The sequence below is a fragment of the Phaethon aethereus genome (assembly GCF_964289735.1).
Source record: "Phaethon aethereus genome assembly, chromosome: 2".
NCBI classification, from domain to species: Eukaryota; Metazoa; Chordata; class Aves; order Phaethontiformes; family Phaethontidae; genus Phaethon; species Phaethon aethereus.
Window position 1 is genome coordinate 49,855,283 of NC_138582.1, and position 20,326 is coordinate 49,875,608.

The following is a 20,326-nucleotide window of genomic DNA, read 5'->3' on the forward strand; positions in this document are numbered from 1 at the left end:
TATGAGGTCCAGCAGACCACCTCCCCTTAGTTGGCTCCTCTATCACTTGCTTCAGGAAGTTACCTTCAGTGCACTCCAGGAGGTTCCTGGACTACGTTTATCTGTCTGTGTTGTCCCTCCAGCAGAGATATTGGTGTGGTTGAAGTCCCCCATGAGAACCAGGGCCAGTGAATATGAGGCTGTTTTCATATCTGTCTGTAGAGGGCATGATCCACTTGTTTTTCCTGGTCAAGTGGACTATAGCAGACACCCACTATAATGTCACCTTGAATCCTAACCGATGAGCTGGCAGCTCTTCCATTCCCAGGCAGAACTCCACACACTTCAGCTGCTCTGTCACATAAAGGGTCACTCCCCTTCCTTGTCTTCCCTTCCTCTTCTCCCTAAATAGCCTGTATCCTTCTGGTGCAGCACCAGTGATGGGAGCCATCCCACCACATCACTGTGATCCCATAAGATCATAGCCTTGGAAATGCACACAGATCTCAAAGTCATCATATTTATTCCCCATACTGCATGCATTAGTATACAGGCACTTGAGGGGCACCCCAGCATGTTAGGAGTTGTATTCATGGCAGCATAGGTAAGGTTTGTGGAAACCTGTGTCAAGCTCAGGAAGATGACTGGTATTAAAATATTACTGACAGCTGAAAAGAGGATTGCTGTGGAAGTTATCAAACTCTAGCTCTTGGTATTCTGCTGTCAGTCTTCTCCCCTCACCACACTAGCAGAAAAGATGTATTTCTTTGTTACAGTTCTGGCCGTTGTGGATTATCTTGAATGCTTTGTTCCTGTTGCTGCTGGTTGATGTGAACTGTGCTCTTTTTCATACGTTTTTGCCAATAAACCTGGGCCAATAGATGAGATTTATTTTTAGGACTAAATATCTTTTGATTTTTGCCTGATGCTTTTAGCTTCTGAAGTAATTAATTGGCTACTCAAGCATCTCCTACTACCTAAGCAGCTGTTGAATGATGGTGGAATAAACTGATCAGGTCTGTACTCCCTGTAACTATGATTGTGCTGGAGACCCAGGTAGCTGGGACAAAGTGCACAGAAAGAAAGATGTTTAGTTATGTTTATGTATTTGAGTAGAGCTGGATGGTGAGTTGACAAGCAGATCAGCCAGGAAGAGGAGGTGTTGGATTGGGGCAGACTACAATAGCTTGATGAAAACATGGCAAGGCTAGATTTTTCCCGTTAGCAAGAGCAGCTGTTGAATAATTAGGCCAAGGTGGCAGCAGACTTTGCCTGATTATTTTTTTGATTCTGTCTTTTCATGATGCCTGCTTTTGAGAGAAATATCTTTTCTAGCTTTTTCCCTTATGAGGGTCTGAGGTATTTGTTCTAATTTTTCTCCTCTTAGTAAGAAGAAGGAAGTTGCCCTTCAACAAAGGGGAGATGCAGATGCTTTTGCAGAAAGTCTGTTTTGTTAAGATTTATGTCTGCATTATCTGGACTACAGTAAAGTTTCCCATAGGAACTGAGAACAGTTATATGGCCCTCTTGACTTTTTTGTGGATTTGTTTGAAGGTCTTAGTCTCAGTTCCGTACTGTATCAGGTTCCTAAGACTGCAACAGTAACATGTTTGAGTATTTTTTTCTAATATTCCTTGCAGTGACTTCAGAGCAAATCTTTTGTCTCAACCGTATCAGGAGCAGTGCTGGAGAGTATGCTCACTGGCTGCAGTGTCCATAATTTCTCTCACTGTGTGTGTAGTAAGTGACATCTATCTGTGTAACAGCTGAAGTGTTTGCAATCAATGTGATTTGACAGCAGCCAGAAAGACATTCCCAAGGATGGTGAACATGGAAGTAGGAGAAGCAGCACTGATCTTTCTCATTAAGAAAGATGGTATCATTCTTAGGAAGTCTGAAGATAGAGGGTGAAGATGTTGGTGATGAAAAAGGAACAAGAAGCAGCTAATGAAATTATTTATGGGCTATCAGAAACAGGTCTAAGCATAGGTCTCTGGAGATACATGCTTTGGATTTGTTAACAAAACAGTGTTTTAGCTGTTGCTTCATGCTTGCACAGAGTCAAAGGCTTTTCAGTTTCTCACTGTCCCCCACAGCAAGTAGGCTGGGTATGGGCAAGAGGTTGAGAGGCGATGCAGCTGGTACACCTGAGCTGTAGTGACCAAAGAGATATTCCATACCAAGTAATATCATGCTCAGCAATAAAACTGGTGGTTTTTTTCCCCCAAAGTAGCTGTTCCTTGGGGACTGGAAGGGCAGTGTCTTCTAGTGGTAAGTTTGGTTGGGGGTTAGTGTGTGGGGTTTATGTGTTTGTGTTTTTGTTTTTCATCACTTTTGCCCTTCTGATTCTTTTTCTCATCCCCCTGCAAGGAAGTGAGAAAGCAACTGGGTGGGGGCTTACCTGCCAGCTGGGTCAACCCACCACACCTGATATATGTGTATTAAGGTTATGTTTCTATAACTTTGCTGTTCTGCACTGTTTAAAACCTCAAGTGACTTTGGCTTTTGGTATCATGTTGAAAAGGATAATATAGTAAACAAACTTCCAGAGGTTATCTCTGAAATCAGTATTTACTAACTGATTTATGTTAAAGAAGACGTTTATTTTAGTGGTGGAATAAGAAGATACTGAAGAGTAGAGCTGTACAGTAATATGTGGGGAAAAGAGAAGGAAGGATACCAATTTGAAATATGTTAAATTTTCTGTAAGGAAATCTGAATGGTATCTGGTGTCTTGGATCCCAGAAATAATCTTTCTTGAAGGATTTCCTACATCTGTCATGAGGCCAAGGCTGTAGTTTTTTGTTTTGTTTCTGTTTTAGTGGCCAGGAGGATGTTGAGACAACTTCGGTATCCTATCACCTGAGTAACTTTTACACACATGTAAACTCTTGTTAACCCAAACAGCTAGTCCTGCTGGCCAGGAGTTTGAGAATTATGTGCCATGCACCACACCTGACATGTTCAGAGCTTGTCTTTTAAGTGATAAAATTCTTTACTTTAATAAGGAGTTCTTTGAAAGTTGGGAGACCCCCTCCATTCATTCTTTTAAAAACAAAAACATTATTATAGGGTTTGCAAATAATATTCCTTAAAAGATTATGTTGATATTTGTATCTCTATGGGTGTCAGTAGTATTGTTTGCTAATGTGGTGGAATTAGTCACTGTATTTTCCTCTGGAAATGCCCCAGTCTTTTATAATCAGTTTTCTGTAGCTCTAGTCTCTTTGTGTTGCGCTGTAAGAAGGTATCAGCTGATCTGGTGTTACTTGTGTCATGCCACTGGTGCCGAGTCATCTGATGCAGTGGCGTTCCTGAGATAATTTTCTAACTTTCTTTAATCTCTTTATGCCAGATTAACCTTAAATCTGTTGTTTTTCTGGTATGTTTAGTTCTTTCCTCCAAAGTCTCGGAGCATATTTTGATTAGGGTGGTTGCTAGTTACAGTGAGCCAAGTATCTGCCAGACAAATGGGTGTTTAACATAGGTAAAGTGACAGATGATCCCTTTGATCCTCTTTTGCTGCCTAGAGTCAAAACAGTTGTGCAGAGAGAATTTGTTCTTCCCTTTACATTATTTTTTGAGCTTTGTGAGTCCTGGATAGACATTTGCTTACTCAGACATAGATGCAGCTTTTTTTCCAACTTACTTCTGTTTAGGACAAAGAATTGTCTTGAGATCAGATTTGGAGCTTTGAGTGCAAGGCTGAGGCAGAGGGATATTTCATGGTGTTGTAATTAGTGAGTCGCTTAATTACTCAGAACCTTGATTTACTCACCCTTGATGCCTATAATAAATATTTCACATATAATTATCAAACATTAATACTTTGAGATTGGCAGTGGTTTGTAGCAGTTGTATAATGAAACAGCTGTTGGGGGTGAATGAATAGCAGTACATTTTGACTGAAAATTGTGTTAACTAATGAGTAAAAAGGGGGGTTATTCAATGGGACTAAAAGATTTTCCAGACATTTTTGTCCTGTATTTTTGTGATGTATATGTAGATGCATATATGAGGGATGTATCTACATATGAAAACATTTTATTGGTAAATTCCATTTTTTGTGGGCACTGTCAGTTGCTTTGTGTAAGATAAAGAGAAATGAAAGTGTCATATAAAGTGTGTATTGACATTTATAATTTTGGGATTTTATATAGACTTGTGGTTATGAATCCATTTTATTCTTTTGTTGCTGTTAGGTTTCACTCTTGGTGGACGTTCATCTCGAAAGGTTAATGTTCACTAGCCATGGATTCAGACATAGTAACAAATATTGAACACATTATAAATGGATGTTAGAATAATTTGGAAATACCTTATTTTAATTCAAACTCAAAATTGCTTTTTGTTTTATCAGCAAACACGTATCTCTTTATGGTGCAAGCTCGTGGTATAATGTTGAGAGAAAACGTAAAAACAATAGGACACATGATCAGATTGTACACTAACAAAAATACTACACTGAATGGCACAGGTAAGAATGTTTCTCATTTAATTTCATTTTTAAAAGAGCTTTATGAAAAAAAAACCCAACAAAAAGCCAAACATTAATGACACAGCTTGATTATGAAAATCTAGACCCAGGTCCTATTTATCTGTAACCGGAGTGAAGGCCAAATAGTTACTGTTTATCAGTTTACTTGAGTAGGAAATATTTGCCATATCTGTAACAAAGATATCTTAATTTAATTATTGTTGCTTTAGTGCAGTAAAATTTTTTTTTAATCATGCTGCTAGGAATTTGTTACTTAATGTGCTCTCACCTGCATGATGATATGTTACAAATTCAGTGAATAACATAGGTTTTTACAAAAATCAATTCCTCTTTTTAAGATTATCCTGAAGGAAACAATTCTAGTGACTGTGTTGCTCAAACAACAATGTATCTTCCAGAAAACTTCACTTACTCTCCTTACCAGGCTTGTCCAGAGAAGCTGCCTTACATGAGTAAGTTTTAAACTGACCTCAGTGTTTATCTAGTTAATTGGAGTGTACTTAAAACAAAATACAATTATTTTAATATAAAATATTGTAAGGAGTCCAAATATGTAGCAGAAAATAATGAATAAAATACATCTGAGAATGGACAATAATGCTTAGCAGGATTTTGCCTGTAACTACTGTGTTACTAAAGTTTCTGGTCTCTTTAATAATTTGTTTTAAATTCTATTTACAAATAATTTTACTTTCTACAAATTAAACACTGAATGTTTTTATTAATATGTATGAATACTCTAACTTTGTAATAAGTACCCATTCAGAGTTGCGTATTTTGAGGAATGGTTAAAAATTTCCTTTTTGGAAATGATATGCCTTGGACGGGGCTCTGAGCAACCTGATCTAGTTGAAGATATCCCTGCTCATTGCAGGGGGGTTGAACCAGATGACCTTGAAGGTCCCTTCCAACCCAAAGATTCTATGATTAGGAAGGAAGATTCATGAGTCAGAAACTCAAATCTTCATCAGCTAATCACAGTTACCTCGATATATATGAAACTGAACAAGATGGTGTAGTGAGGTGAGAATTGATGGAGGTAAGAAGGTGCTAAAGCCCTGTCACAATGAGGAAGTAGTACTTCTATAACAAATGAAAAGTTGTCATCCTCAGGAAATTTTAAAATTAAGCTTTCAAACGTGGATGTTTATGATCCCAAGCTATTAAGTAGAACTTGATTAGGTAGCCCTAACTTTATTTGTCTTTAAGCCTAGAATCTAAACTTCTAATTATTTTGCTTGAAAGTGTTTAGTTGCAGAGAAATGTCATGCAGAAATAAGAAACTGGCTGGAGCACTTTGGCACCATTGCTGTTTTGGTTTGCTGGGTTTTTAAAAAACCTGTAATATCACAGATGTCTTAAGTAGCAGTATTTCAGTACATGTAGAAGGTCTTATAAGCAGATATTGCACAATTAAAGCAGTTACACAAACTGAAATTGGAAGAGTGTCTTGCTGTAATTCACTGTCCTTAACCTGATTAATAATGTGTCTGAAAGGCTGTTGGCGTGACTTTATCTTCTTTCTGTAGACAAAATATAACTTTGGGAATATACTTAAAAATTCTTGTCAAGAACTGTAAATATTAATGTGAATTCCACTTTCCTGAAAATTTGCTATTCTTCAGATTCAGACAGAATTCTGGGCACTGTTTGCTCTCTTGCAGCTTGTAGAGAAAGCAATCCTTAAAGGCCAAGAAGTGTTAGGTAGGAGACCAGTTTTGAATACTAAAAAGAAAGAGGCAAATCATTCCTGGTGGTGACTGCTTTATCTAGACTGATGGTTTGCTGTTTGAGACAGTTCTTCTATTTAACCTTTATAAAACTGCAGTCCCTTGGCTAAAACAGAGTTCCTTCTTAGAAACTGCTATTGAGTTTTCAGCTTTTTTCTCTATTTTAGGAATTGTTGTTACATTATCAGAGTTGCTGTCGGAAGCAAGGGATGATTCTTAGTTTTTTGTGCTCTGCATTTGGAAGAAATTGGAAATTGAGTCAGCAATCCATGGAATTAATTCAGTTCCAGTAAATGTTTTGTAGACAAACTTAGTATTTTTGAGTGAAGAACTAATAGTAGCATTAGTATAGATATGTAAGCTAATTAGTTAAATTGAAATATCTCATTTGGTGTCAGAATGTACCAGCTAGCAAGGAAGAATCAACAACTACCTGTAAATAAGTGTAAATGTGTTACTAGAAGTGACTGTTCATTAGTATCTGGCAGTTTGTGTTGTGCTATCGTGTTTATTTTACTTGCTATATTTAAAATCAAACAAGTAAACTACTGATTTGTAAGAGCGAACATATGAAATAGTTTCTAAAGATATTTGTGATGCCTTCCAGAATTCTAAACTCTTTTTTCTTTTAGGCTGACACTTGACTTAAGCTGTGGGCTGTCATTCAGTGTGAGCAAGTAATTAGGTGTTTAATGTAGCAGTTCAGATCCATATCATACCAAACAATGTTGCTGATAGCCAAACTGAATTGCTGATCATTTTTCTTCAAAGATAAATAGTGGATTTTATTAGCCTAATCTAGATGAGGGAAGGATGAGGCGAGTTAGAAGGTACTAAGGTACCTTAGTAGGTCAGCCTACTTACAGCATGTTATCTTATGTCATTGATGCAGATTGATTTGCACGGACACGTATTTCGAATTGCCAGAGTAGGGATGTGTTCTACTCTGCCATCCTTGCTATCAACCTCAGTGGCTATATGTAATTCTACCAGAATTTGTCTATAGGTCTCCTTATTGCTGCTCTCTTTTCCATCTTTTTTGTTAGTAATCTCTGTACTTACTCCATTCTGCTTAATTTAATAGAGAAACCATAATTTTAATAGAAAATAAATCACTGGATAAGTTAGTGTTCAGCAAAGAGATGTATGTCTCACCCTTTGGTTTTCATGTATGCCTTTTTAATCACTCTGTATTTAATTGTAATCTAAATAGAACTTCTCTGAAGATTATTTAATGCAGTGAAATGCTGTAGGGGGTCCTGAGCCAGGGAATAAAGCTTGTTGAATGAAGTATATTTTGACCTGCTTAATAGTCTAAGGTTATTATAGAAGTCACCTACTCTTATTTACATTAACTTGCCAAATCTCTATCATGGAAGGAGTGTGGTAAAATCATGTTTTGCCCCAAGTACATATGCCCTTAAAATAGAACCTGTTAGTACCTTTTGTGCGGGACTCAGTCTCTCAGATTATAACCCACTGGTTGAGCACTGCTGGGCTAATTCGTAAGCAAGACACCTCTACTTCAAGATATAAGCCATACAAAAGAGTCTTTGATCAGTATAATTTTAATCCTGACTTGAGAGGTAAATGGAAAGCAGATCAGTTTTTTCAGTTAAATGAAATAAAACACTTTTTTCTTTTCTTTTTTTTTTTCCTTTTTACCCCTTCCTGCAAGTTAGTCAGATTTCCCCTTGCCCTTCTTGATGCTTCAAAAAAAGTTGATTACCATCTATACACCAAAATATTATGTCTTGGAAAAGACTTAGGTTTTTGTCAGTCTTCTCCTTTGTAGATAAACCAGTACTTTCAGTCTTTCTAAACTACATAGTTTCTAAAGCTTTTGTCATAGAATCATAGAATAGTTTGGGTTGGAAGGGACCTTTAAAGTTCATCTAGTCCAACACCCCTGCAGTGAGCAGGGACATCTGCAACTAGATCAGGTTGCTCAGAGGCCCGTCCAACCTGACCTGGAATGTTTCCAGAGATGGGGCATCTACCACCTCTCTGGCAACCTGTGCCAGTGTTTCACCAGCCTCATGGTGAAAAATGTCTTCCTTGTATCTAGTTGAAATCTACCCTCTTTTACTTTCAAATGATTACCCCTTGTCCTATCACAACAGGCCCTGCTAAAAAGTTTCTCCCCATCTTTCTTATAAGCCCCCTTTAAGTACTGGAAGGCTGCAGTAAGGTCTCCCCAGAGCCTTCTCTTTTCCAAGCTGAACAACCCCAATTCTCAGCCTTTCTTCATAGGAGATGGGTTCCATCCCTCTGATCATTTTGGTGGCCCTCCTCTGGACCCTCTCCAGCAGGTCCATGTCTCTCCTGTGCTGAGGGCTCCAGAGCTGGGGTCTCAGCAGAGCAGACTGGAGGGGCAGAATCACCTCTGTCGACCTGCTGGCCGTGCTTCTTTTGCTGCAGCCCAGGATGTGGTTGGCCTTCTGGGCTGCGAGCGCACGTTGCCAGGTCATGTCCAGCTTTTCATCCACCAGTACCCCCAAGTCCTTCTCGGCAGGGCTGCTCTCAATCCCTTCATCCCCCAACCTGTATTGATCCTAAGGGTTGCCCTGACCCAGGTGCGAGACCCTACGCTTGGCCTTGTTGAACCTTCTGAGGTTCACATGGGCTCGTTTGTTGAGCTTGTCCAGGTCCTTCTGGATGGAATCCTGTCCCTCAGGTGTGTTAACCATATCACTCAGCTTGGTGTCATCTGCAAACTTGCTGAGGGTGTACTCGATCCCACTGTCTATATCATTGAACAGTACTGGTCAACAGTACAGACTCCTGAGGGACACCACTCATCACCGATCTCCATCTGGACATTCAGCTGTTGACCACTACACTTTGGGTGCAACCATCCAACCAATTCTTCATGCACTCAGCAGTCCACTCATCAAATCTATATCTCTCCAGTGTAGAGATAAGGATGTTGTGGTGGGCTGTGTCAAAGACCTTACAGAAACCCAGATAGATGACATTGGCAGCTCTTCTCCTGGTCCACTGATGTAGGCACTCTATCACAGAAGGCCACTAGGTTGGTCAGGCAGGCCTTGCCCTTGGTAAGGCCATGCTGACTGTCTTGAATCACCTCCATGTCCTCCATGTGCCTTAGCATAGCTTTTAGGAGGATCTGTTCCATGATCTTGCCAGCCACAGAGAGAGGTGAGACTGATGGGTTGGTAGTTGTCAGGGTCCTCCTTGCTAGCTTTGTTAAAAATGGGAGCAACGTTACTCTTTTTCCAGTCTCCAGGATCTTCACCTGACTGCCAGGAGTTTTCAAGTATCATGGAGAGTGTTTTGGCAACTACATGAGCCAGTTCCCTCAGGAGTCTCATCAGGTCCCATAGACTTGTGCATGTTTGGGTTCCTCAGGCGGTCATGAACCTGATCTTCTCTTAGGGTGGGAGGGACTTTGCTCCTCCAGTTCCCATCTTGCAGACCATCCCCTCAAGAGGTGTGGGAAGAGACACTGGCAGTGAAGACTGAGGCAGAGAAATCGTTCAGTACCTCAGCCTTCTCATCTGCTGTTGCCTGTCTTCCAGCCTTGCTCATCAAGGGGGGTGCACTTTCTTTGCTCCTCCTTTTCTGGCTGACACACCTATAGAAGTCCTTATTATTGTTATTATTTGTGACCCTTTCCAAGTTCAGCTCCAGCCATGCCTTGACCTTCCTGGCCCTCAACCCTACACAACCGGGCAGTGTCCATGTACTCTTCCCAGGATACCTGTCCCTGTTTCCACTGCTCTTTTGCTCTATGGAAGACATCCTGAAAGATCTGCCACCTCTTTTCTGCTCCCTTGTCCCTGAGGGCAGTTTCTCAGGGGGTCCTACTGACTAACTCCCTGAAGAGCTGGAATTTTGCTTTCCTAAAATTCAGGGTCCTGACTTTACTCTTCACCTGCCCCATATCCCTCAGGACTGCGAAATCCACCAGTGCATGATCACTGCAGCCCAAGCTGCCTCCAATCCTGATGTCACCAGTCATCACTTTCTCTAAGTTGGTTTCCTTTGGAAGCTTCATAACTGGCTGAAACCCTGGTTACAAAACAAACTAGTAATTACCTTCTCCGTATTTCATGTAACAGCAGTTCATGTAATCCCAAATTGTATTTGCCCCACTTGTGCAATTCCATTGCAGTTTATTGTCTCATATGAGAGTGGTTATAGTGGTTAAAACAAGTTTCTGTGTACTGCAGCACAGCCTGGTATTTCCTGTTTTGTGTATGTATTCTTCATTTCTGCTTCAGTAACAGTCGATACTTTTTTTTTTTATTAATTTTACTCTATTGGTTTCAGCATGTGTCTGATTTGTTGAGATTATTTTGGTTTCTGATTCTGTTCTTCAAAATGCTTTCTGCTTCCTTAGCTTTCTTTTTCTTTTTGCAGGTTGTAAAAACATGTCTTATTGCAGCATGCTAGACAGTAATGGAAGAGGTGAATACTAAGACCAGATATTTGCTGGGGTGCCTTCTCCTGCCCCCCACCAATGACAGGGAAATACTGCCGATTTCTATTTGCCCTTCTCCTGTGTCCTTTTGATAGTACCAGTAATTCAGAATTTACTGTAGCTATTATTTAAACAGTCTGGAGGGAATTTCATCATGTCCCATCAAGTTCAAAGCACCTGCCTTACATAAATACTGTTTTATCATTCCTCCTTTTTAAAAAAAAAATTTTTGAAATTATTTAAACTCTGGAAGCATCTGATCACATGTAAACTTTTCTCAGGAGATTAAGACACCTGAGTCCTTCGCACCATGTGCTGTTTGCTTCCTTTTCTGGTGTAGTAGTTGACCTTTATTTATCTTTATTTTCCTATTAGGTTCTATAAATAAACTGAAAGGTTCTTGTTGCTTCTCTGTCTCTTGGTAGTTGAAATTGATCTAGTGATTTTTTTTTGTTTTGTTTTACTTTAATTTGTACATGCTTATACTCTGTATAGTGGTCCTTTGTTGTTTGCCTCTGTTTCTACTTCTTGTAGGATTTCTTTTTCAGGTTATTGAAGAGTTTCAGAGACAACTATAATGATCATCCAAACTTTTTTATTTTTTTATTTTTATTTTTATTTAAAGTGTTGTAGGATTAGCTTGTTCTGGTGTATATTTATACAGTCTTTTTTCAGCAACTGTGAGGTTTCCTTTTTCTTCTGAAGTAAATAAATAAATATGAGATTGTTTACACACTCTTAAAGGATCTTCTGCTTATTGAGATGTTCCTGATCCTTTTTTCCTATAATTTTGCTTTTTTTTCAAGTTACCATCTACATTTACAAGTAGTTCTACATTTAGTCATGTCCAAAACTAAAATAGCTCTTGCAGTATCTTCTGTCTTCTTTTGCAAACACTAGTTATTCCTAGTACGCTCCCAAAATTTCAGTCTTTCCAAAAGATTGAGATTAGCTAGTTAATTCAGTGCTATAACATGAAGCAATCTTTTGGACACAAATTGGATGTCTTGGGTATGGGCACAGGGGAGAAAATGGGTGTGATTTCTTTTGTTGACTTTAAAATTCCAACCCTCACCAAAAGACTTAGATTTTTAGCCAAAAATAAGTAGACTATGGTGTCTCCCAGATAGTTATTGCAAGATTTTTATGTAGCTATTGACTAAATGTAAACACTTTCTCATAATAAGTAGTAACCTGATTGTTTTTCTACCATATGGTGGTCTTTATTCGATATCTTAGTGAATTCCACTCTCGTCAGTAGGCATTTGTAAATGCTTTTCCCATTGGGCTAGTTAGCTCTATCAGTGGTTATTCTCAAATACGTCCGCTTGCTGTAAATTGTTTTGCTGCAGACAGTGGTGAATTAGTGGATGAAGGCTGTATGTGAAATGTGTGTAACTATCTAGAATTTAAATGGAGGAAGTTTTGAGTGTAGTGATGTTGCATTTTGTCTTTTTGTGGAAGTGCAGATAGGAAGACACCCAGAATTTGAGTGTCAGTTCAGTAGCACAGATGATGTGGAATTGTTAACAGTGGTACTTGAAGTGAAGGGCAACTCTAATTTACTGGAATAGACAGAGAATTCCAATTACTTTGCTTGTTCTGTCCCCTCTGAAATGAGTATTTTGCTTATAGGATTTATTGAAGGAATGTTTATCTTGGGGAAATAGTGAAATGCATGCTGTAAAAACTGACTATTAAAAGGATAGTACAAGTTGTTTCTTTTTTATCTGTAGGTAGTGTAACTACAAATGTCCGATGCTATTTGTCTGTGATACACATTGTAGTGTTAGATCTGGTGTCTTAATAAATAAAATTCTTTTCCTCCACTTAGGAGGCCTTATCGATGTCAATATGAGTGAGATTAGTTTTGACGAAATTCTGCAACTGTTTTCAAAAGATTTAGACATTAAACCAGGAGGACACTGGAAACCGAAAGACTGTAAGCCACGGTGGAAGGTGAGGTGCTGGTTTTCTGTTTTTGGGTTTTTTTTCCTTTTTTTTTTTCTTTTTCATGGGAGTGTATAAGAATAGTTTACCATTGCGAGCACTTAGTCTTTTGCTGCTCTGTATTTTATATAATATGTAGTGCGTTGTATGTATTGTGCTATCTGTGCTCAAGAAGAGACTAAAGCTTGAAGAAGAACTTGAAATGGATTGTCAAAAACTTCTAAAGGTTCATTAACTGTTGTTACAAAACATTTTACTGTATGGATGGAGACTTGTTCTATGTGTATGTTGCTTAAAGTAGGACTAGAAGCAAATGAACGTAAAAGAAAAATCTTATCTATATTTTACTCAGAGTTTTTTTCTTTTTTTAATTGTTTGAGCAAAATTCCAACTTGCTTTCCTAGTGGGAATGAAAGCATAAAACACTGAGCCAATTTAAATGTAAAAGGTGAAAAGCCCATGTAAGCCATGGGCAACTTGATCTGTATTGAAACACTAAACCTGAAAGATGCTAATATAATGGCTTAGTATATGTATATGTATGATTTCTTGTAGGTGGCGATCCTTATTCCTTTTCGGAATCGCCATGAACATCTTCCAATTTTTTTCCGTCATCTGATACCTATGTTGCAGAAGCAGCGGCTGGAATTTGCCTTCTATGTTGTTGAACAGGTAACAGCGTTTACTTGAGAAGTGACTCTTCAGTAAGTGAATCCTTACTAAAGGGGATTTGATACTCTTACCAAGATTTGGCTGAATCCAGAACTAAAAAATTGTTACTCTGCTGTTCTAGTCCTTTGAATGAAAAAGTGAAGTTCAGCTTCATCCCCCTGCTTAAGCAGCGGCCAGATACATGTTGCTTTTCTTCAAATATGGGCTGATATTTTATAGGTGGTAACATGGCCTCTTTGTATCTACTGTCTTTCTGAGTTTTCAGGGACAAAAAGATAGGGCTGCGTCTGGCTGGTGACCGACCACCAGTGGTTTTCCTCAGGGCTCAATTCAGGGCCACTTCTGTTCAGTATATTTGTCAACGATCTGGATGCAGGAGTTGAATGCACCATAAGCAAGTTGCTGATGATGCCAAACTGGGAGGTGCTGTTGTCTCCCTTGAAGGACAAGAGGCCTTGCAGAGGGATCTAGATAGATTGGAGCATTGGGCTATGATTAATGGAATGAAATTTAACGAGTTGGAATGTAGGATTATGCACCTAGGACAGAGTAATACCCGGCACAGTTCTGGGCCGCACAATTCAAGAAGGATGTGAAAGTCCTTGAACGTGTCCAGAGGAGGGCAACAAAGCTGATGGAAGGGCTGGCAGGAATGTTCTATGAGGAGCAGCTAAGGACTTTGAGCTGGTCTAGTTTGGAGAAAATGAGGGTGCTGGGCAACCTCATTGCTCTCTACAGCTTCCTGAGGAGGGGAAGTGGAAAGGGAGGTGCTGATCTCTTCTCCCTGGTATCCAGTGACAGGACGTGTGGGAATGGTTCAAAGCTGCGCCAGGGGAGGGTTGGACTGGACATCAGGAAGCATTTCTTTACCAAGAGGGTGGTCAAACACTGGAACAGGCTTCCTTGGAGAGGTGATTTATGCCCCAAGCCTGTCAGTGTTTAAGAGGCATTTGGACAATGCCCTTCATAAACATCCTTGAACTTGGCCAGCCCTGAACTGGTCAGGCAGTTGGAATAGATGATTGTTGTAGATCCCTTCCAACTGAAATGGCCTGGTCTGTTCCTATTCTATTCCTAACCTATCCGACTTTTAACAAGAAACAAAATGTAATGTTTCTTTCTTAGTTTGTATCGGTATTTCTTTAACTCATAATGTGGTGCTGTATTAATCCAAGGAGTTACTAGTGCTATAAATTGCTAGTGCTGTTCAGTTTTGTGTAAGAAGGGAGAACATCTAGACTACTTCAATCACGAAATACAGTTGATGTAGTTGGTGCTACTAGGTCTAGAGGAATTAACAGGCATCTTTGTCAATTCTTTTTTTGTGTGTGGTAGAGGATGTATTTCTCATAGTATTGACATTTTGTCTCCTCCTTGATTCTTACAATGTGTCGTTTGTTTTCTGCTTGAAGACAGGTACACAACCTTTTAATCGTGCAATGCTCTTTAATGTTGGTTTCAAGGAGGCTATGAAGGATGCTGTCTGGGACTGCATAATATTTCATGATGTGGATCACTTACCTGAAAATGACCGAAATTATTATGGATGTGGAGAAATGCCACGTCATTTTGCAGCAAAGCTGGACAAATATATGTACATGTAAGTAATTAGCTTTATTCATGTTGTTTTTTAAAGAGCCAGAAACATTCTTAAAGTGTGTGTGAATTTTGTGACGGTACATAGAGTAGGTGAAACCAATGAAACAGCTTCCTACCATACTATTTACATAAACGAATATCTAGTTATTAAAAGGAAGATTTACGTTTAATGTCTACATTCGATCTGTTGTTAATTTGAAGATATTATTTATAATTTTCAGTGTTGAACTTGTTGCAGTGAGGTTGATCTTTAAAAAAAAAAAAATGGCTACCTGTGCCAAGGGGGGAAAACTTCTCTTGCTTATTAGAAATCTTTTCTAGCTACATAAGGCTTTGCAGTGGCTATTAACAAAAACAAGCAGATAATCTGCAGCAAAATAACACAGGAAAACTGTCATACTTAATTTTCTTGTGAACGTACAATTTATTTCTGCTTTGTCCTGCTTTTTAAACAGAAGATTTTCTTACTGCTAGAGCATTTCATATCTTGTATGTCTGTCTCTATTGACATTTGATGTACGTAGTGGGTCCTGCAGTTTTGTTACCCCCTTGCCATCTGCTGTTTTACCTTAACCATAGAAAGGTTTGGGTTGGAAGGGACCTTTTAAAGGTCATCTAGTCCAACCCCTCTGCAATGAGCAGGGACATCTGCAACTAGATCAGGTTGCTGAGAGCCCCATGCAACCTGACTGTGAATGTTTCCAGGGATGTGGCATCTACCATCTCTCTTGCCAACCTGTTCCAGGTCCCTCTGGATGGCATTGCGTCCCTTGGGTGTTGTCAGCTGCACCACTCAGTTTGTCGTCTGCAAACTTGCTGCAGGTGCATTCGATCCTACTGTCTATGTCATAAGTTAAGATACTAAACAATATTGGTCCCAATACAGACCCGTACAGATAAATATTTACAAAGTAAATGTTCATGAAATAGATAAATGCGTATATATAAATACATACTTCTAAAATGTAAAAATAAATACATAGAATAATGGAATCATAGAATAGTTTGGGTTGGAAGTGACCTTTAAAGGTCATCTAGTCCTGCAACGAGCAGGGACATCTTCAACTAGATCAGGTTGCTTTGTATATATACAGAAGAGTGCATGTGCACTACCCATATGTACATACGTATGAATAAAAACCTCAAACAGTTCCATTAACTGTCATACCCCAGTTGGTTTTGTTTTTGTTCAGTTGGCTGATTTTTGATTGGTGGTGGGTTTCTTTTGGTTGTTTTGAGGGTGGTGGTGGTTGTTTTTTTGGGGAGGTTTCGAACACCTGTTATTTCAGTTCAGTGTTGAAAGGGATATATACTAACAACCTTCCCCAAAAGCTGTTAAGATTTCATTGAATCCTGTGTTTCCACAGAGACCAGAAATTTCATGACTCTGTATTTCTTTTTCTTTCCCCTTGTATTCTGGAGTTATTTGTCCTTCAGTGTGGCAGTTGTGTCCTAAGGAATGGTAAATCATCTTTGTAAATAGTCCTGACTCCCTGAAGATTCCAGATTTGGAAACATCTCCTGAGAAATTTGTTCAAATACTTTTATTTTATAAAGTTGTGTGCTGTTTCTGAAAGAGGAAGACACTACTGTAGCAGCTTCTGGGTTAAAGATGGAAGTCATTAGTGGTGGTGGTGGTGGTGTAGTGATGAACTGTTCCTGGCAAGTTTTAAGAGTTCTGTAGAATATAGTTATGAATTAGAATTACTGAATTGATGCATTACTGATTTGTCATTTTTTCAGTTGATGGAGAGGGTTTTTTTCAGTTGAATAAGTGTCAAAGTACAGTAGTTGGAGGGCTTCACATAACACTTCAGCTATGGGTCTAAATCAGCCATCTGAAATACATGGTAGACTTTGTTTCCTGTGGTGATTCTAATTTGAGCTACAGTTTAAGAGTAACTTTTATGCAAATCAGGCACTACTGCAAGCATTTTGTTCAACTTCTGTAGATGCTACTTAATACTCACTGGATCTGTGAACCAGTTTTTGAACCAGTTTCCCTTAGTGAATACATTGAGCATCTGTTTGTGTGGTTAGTTTGGGTTTCTTGTTTTTGGGAAAGGTATTGTCCAAAGAGAGGGCAACCTATCTAAGTTCAGTTAATAATACAGAATTTGTCTTTTGTTCAAGTCTTCCATACAATGAGTTCTTCGGTGGTGTAAGTGGCCTGACAGTGGAACAATTCAAGAAGATCAATGGGTTTCCAAATGCTTTTTGGGGATGGGGTGGAGAAGATGATGATCTTTGGAACAGGTGGGTGTTCAGTGCTTACGTCTTGCTTATTGTTCTGTGTTATCCACACTTTGAGAGCAATTGGGTGTTTTTTACTGTCAGTTGTTACCTTTTTAAAATTCGTTTTAAATGAGCAAATTCTAACACTTTTAAAGAGTTCATTTGAGAAATATCAGAACATACCATTTGAAGGGATAAGTATTGATGTTCTTTTTTTCTTGACCTGGGGACAGTTAGTTGGCTTTCAAGACATAGGTCTTGTAACAAATAACAGATATAACAACAGGTATTAAGCATATTTGATCTCATTCCTTCTAGTCTTCTGTGTATTGCTTTTTGATTTTAATTTACATCTCTCTTGATGCTGGCATTATGGAATACCATCCCACAGACATCTTGAGTAAGCATGAGTTTGTCATATATTAGGAGCAGTGTTTGAGAGCGAGGTTTATTTGGGACTATATTGGTAGTCACAAATTCGACAGTGGACAACAATGCTTACTGTATTACTAACTGCTCAGAGTAAACAAGTGTAAAATGTTCCAGTTGAACTGTCTAAACAAAGTGTCTCCATGAGTTATATACAGAGATGCATTTAAAAGGAAGAATTTATATGTTTTTATGCTTCTTCCTTACTGTTTTCATATTTTTATGCTGTTCTGCTTTAAGGACAAAGCAGGAAATACTAAATAGGGAATTATTATTATTTCACACTTTATTGGTTCTGCCAGCTTTTTTCATTGTTGGGTTGGGAGTGTTTTGGATTTTTTAGGGAGAGAACGTCAGTGAATTGCGAAGATTTAGCTTTAAAAGCTTTGATGCGTATTTTTTACTTTTGCTGTAACTTGTAAAAAACATGTTTTTAATACTCTTCATACAAATGTTTATGTGTTATACTGAAGGGTTCACTATGCTGGATACAACGTAACAAGACCAGAGGGAGATTTAGGGAAGTACAAATCCATTCCTCATCATCACAGAGGTGAAGTCCAGTTTTTAGGACGGTAAGGAAAACAAAGAACTGTTCAAATACTAGAGCTAAAGCTGTAAAAACTTCTTTTTACACACATACAAGTCTTCCATGCATACAAATAAGCAGTCAGTGTGTATCAGTGTGATTCCCTCTTTAGTGCTAAACTTTGTATTTTCTTAAACACGTTATGTTTGGTGTTCAGACATTTCTTATTGAACCATGAGAGAGACCGAGTTTGTGTGTCAGAAGATATTATTATCATAATCTTTGATGCAGAACGTTATTGTTCCTTAAATAGTTTGGGCATAGAGCTAGTAGGGGTCTATTAGTTGGTTAATTTGGATATTTTGCAAAAGGAAGCAGTACAGCTAGGGGAAATGACTCCTGTGTGAAAACAGACTGTAAAACTACTCCAGGATTGGTTTTTTCCATCATATTTCATTTTTTTCTAAGATACAGGTCTTCTCATTTCCTGCTTACATTGACATAAACTTTTTCCTTTGGGGTTCCTTTCTTTTGCTGGAAAGATGCAAAACAGTTTAACAGGCCGGTAGGTTCTGGCTGCCCTAGATTGGCATAGCAACCAGAATGCAGCATATGAGCTGCACTTAAAAATTAGAATGTGAAATGCAAAATAAAGGGTTTATGGTGTATGTTTTTAGAGAATTAGAAATACTGCTCAATTCTGTTATCAATGGCTATCTCTGGCAACATCTTTATTTTCTGCTTTATTCGTAATTTTGAAATAGACACATACAGTAGACGTGAGTAAATATGTGCTATGAAATTAAAATGTATATATCAGTAATCTGGGGGAGAGGATCTGTTTTTTTAATTGCCTCAAATGTAGATGTTTGCAAATGTAGGAGTCTCAAGAATGAAATGAAAACCAATTCAGACATTTAAATGTGTAATGTTTAACAGCGAAGGTTCCTAAATCTTCTCTGAGCTCCATAGTTGGGTTTTATAGCAAAAGAACGCAAAGAAATTGCATTTTTTTAAAAAAACAGTTTAGTTTGGGACCATAGAAAGTATACCTATGAAATGCCTTCTTTGTTATTTGGTCTTAATGTTAACTTGTATATGTGAACATAATTGTATTAAAAAGCAGAAAGTGGCTTGCTTTTAAAGCTTGGATAGGTAATTTGGTAATTTCAAAGGGCTGAGAGGTAGTTTCAGAACTTAAAGCGTATTTCAACATGAAATGACTGTTACAGTATCATGTCTAACATCAATCAAATTGTTTCTTGCAAATCTTTCTTATGTTTTCTTCTTCCAACTCCCTCTGCAGATATAAACTTCTGAGGTATTCCAGAGAACGTCAGTATATTGATGGGTTGAACAATTTAATATATACTCCTAAAATACTTGTCAGTAGATTGTATAAAAACATAACTGTTAATCTCGTACCAGAACTTGCTCCTGTTAGAGACTATTGATGGAAGCAGAATGACAAGCTGCCCTACCAGAATAAACTGTTAACACTGGAAGCTACTAATAGACACTGTAAAACAAAACCAACAAACAGCAGCTTAGAATTCGAGATTCTTGACCATTTGATGATGCATATTTGGGATGAGAAGTGATTGTATGTATCATGCATTTTGTTCAGAAAGAAAAGCCAGCAGCTACCACTCAGATGTTTACAGCATGAGACTACTGTTCAAGCCTTCATTCTTCATATTCTCTATCTTAACCACTCAGCTAAATAAACTGCAGAAAACAGACTAGTAGCTTCTCTGGAAGTAGGGACAAAGGCCTCTTCTTCCAGGAATTTTTTTTATACTAGACCGCCCCTGTATTTAACTGAATGCTTTTGTTTCTTTTTAAAATGTGTTTTGTAAATATGTGATGTAAATTAATGTGTGTACATTGCTTTTAAATTGCTCAATATTTTACTCTTCAGTATGTGTTTGAGTGTGTTCTCATTTGAATTCTATACGAATGTTTTTATTAGCATGAAAGAACACGTGTAAAATGTAAGTATGCTTAAAAAAAAGGTTATACCTTATGTGAAATGAAGGAAATATTAATTGTTGGCCAGCTATGACTGTAAACTGTTATACTAGTTTTGAGCTCTAGGCCTCCTGCATATCTATGTAGAAAAATCAATTTTGTATATGAACTTGCTAGAAAGAAAGCTTTTAATTTTATTTATTGCCAGCAAAATTGTATGATGCCCTGCCTGCCATCTAAGTACTTTTTATATGCATATTGCATGTGTATTATGGAAAATCTTGCGG

General features: G+C 38.2%; 1 protein-coding gene across 2 annotated transcripts in view; it reads left to right on the plus strand.

Annotated features, from left to right (window-relative positions):
• Positions 1 to 19,522, plus strand: part of B4GALT6 (beta-1,4-galactosyltransferase 6) — a gene marked incomplete at its 3' end in the record, with an annotated part of 32,794 nt that extends 13,272 nt beyond the window's left edge. The window contains exons 2-9 of one of the 2 annotated variants that reach the window (XM_082015370.1): positions 4,340 to 4,456; positions 4,816 to 4,929; positions 12,489 to 12,613; positions 13,160 to 13,276; positions 14,689 to 14,876; positions 17,009 to 17,131; positions 18,013 to 18,114; positions 19,375 to 19,522. In XM_082015370.1, coding sequence (XP_081871496.1) covers positions 4,340 to 4,456; positions 4,816 to 4,929; positions 12,489 to 12,613; positions 13,160 to 13,276; positions 14,689 to 14,876; positions 17,009 to 17,131; positions 18,013 to 18,114; positions 19,375 to 19,522 — 1,034 coding nt within the window. The remainder of the gene's footprint in view (positions 1 to 4,339; positions 4,457 to 4,815; positions 4,930 to 12,488; positions 12,614 to 13,159; positions 13,277 to 14,688; positions 14,877 to 17,008; positions 17,132 to 18,012; positions 18,115 to 19,374) is intronic. The other variant, XM_082015371.1, reaches the window with a different exon arrangement.
• Positions 19,523 to 20,326: the final 804 nt, after the last annotated feature.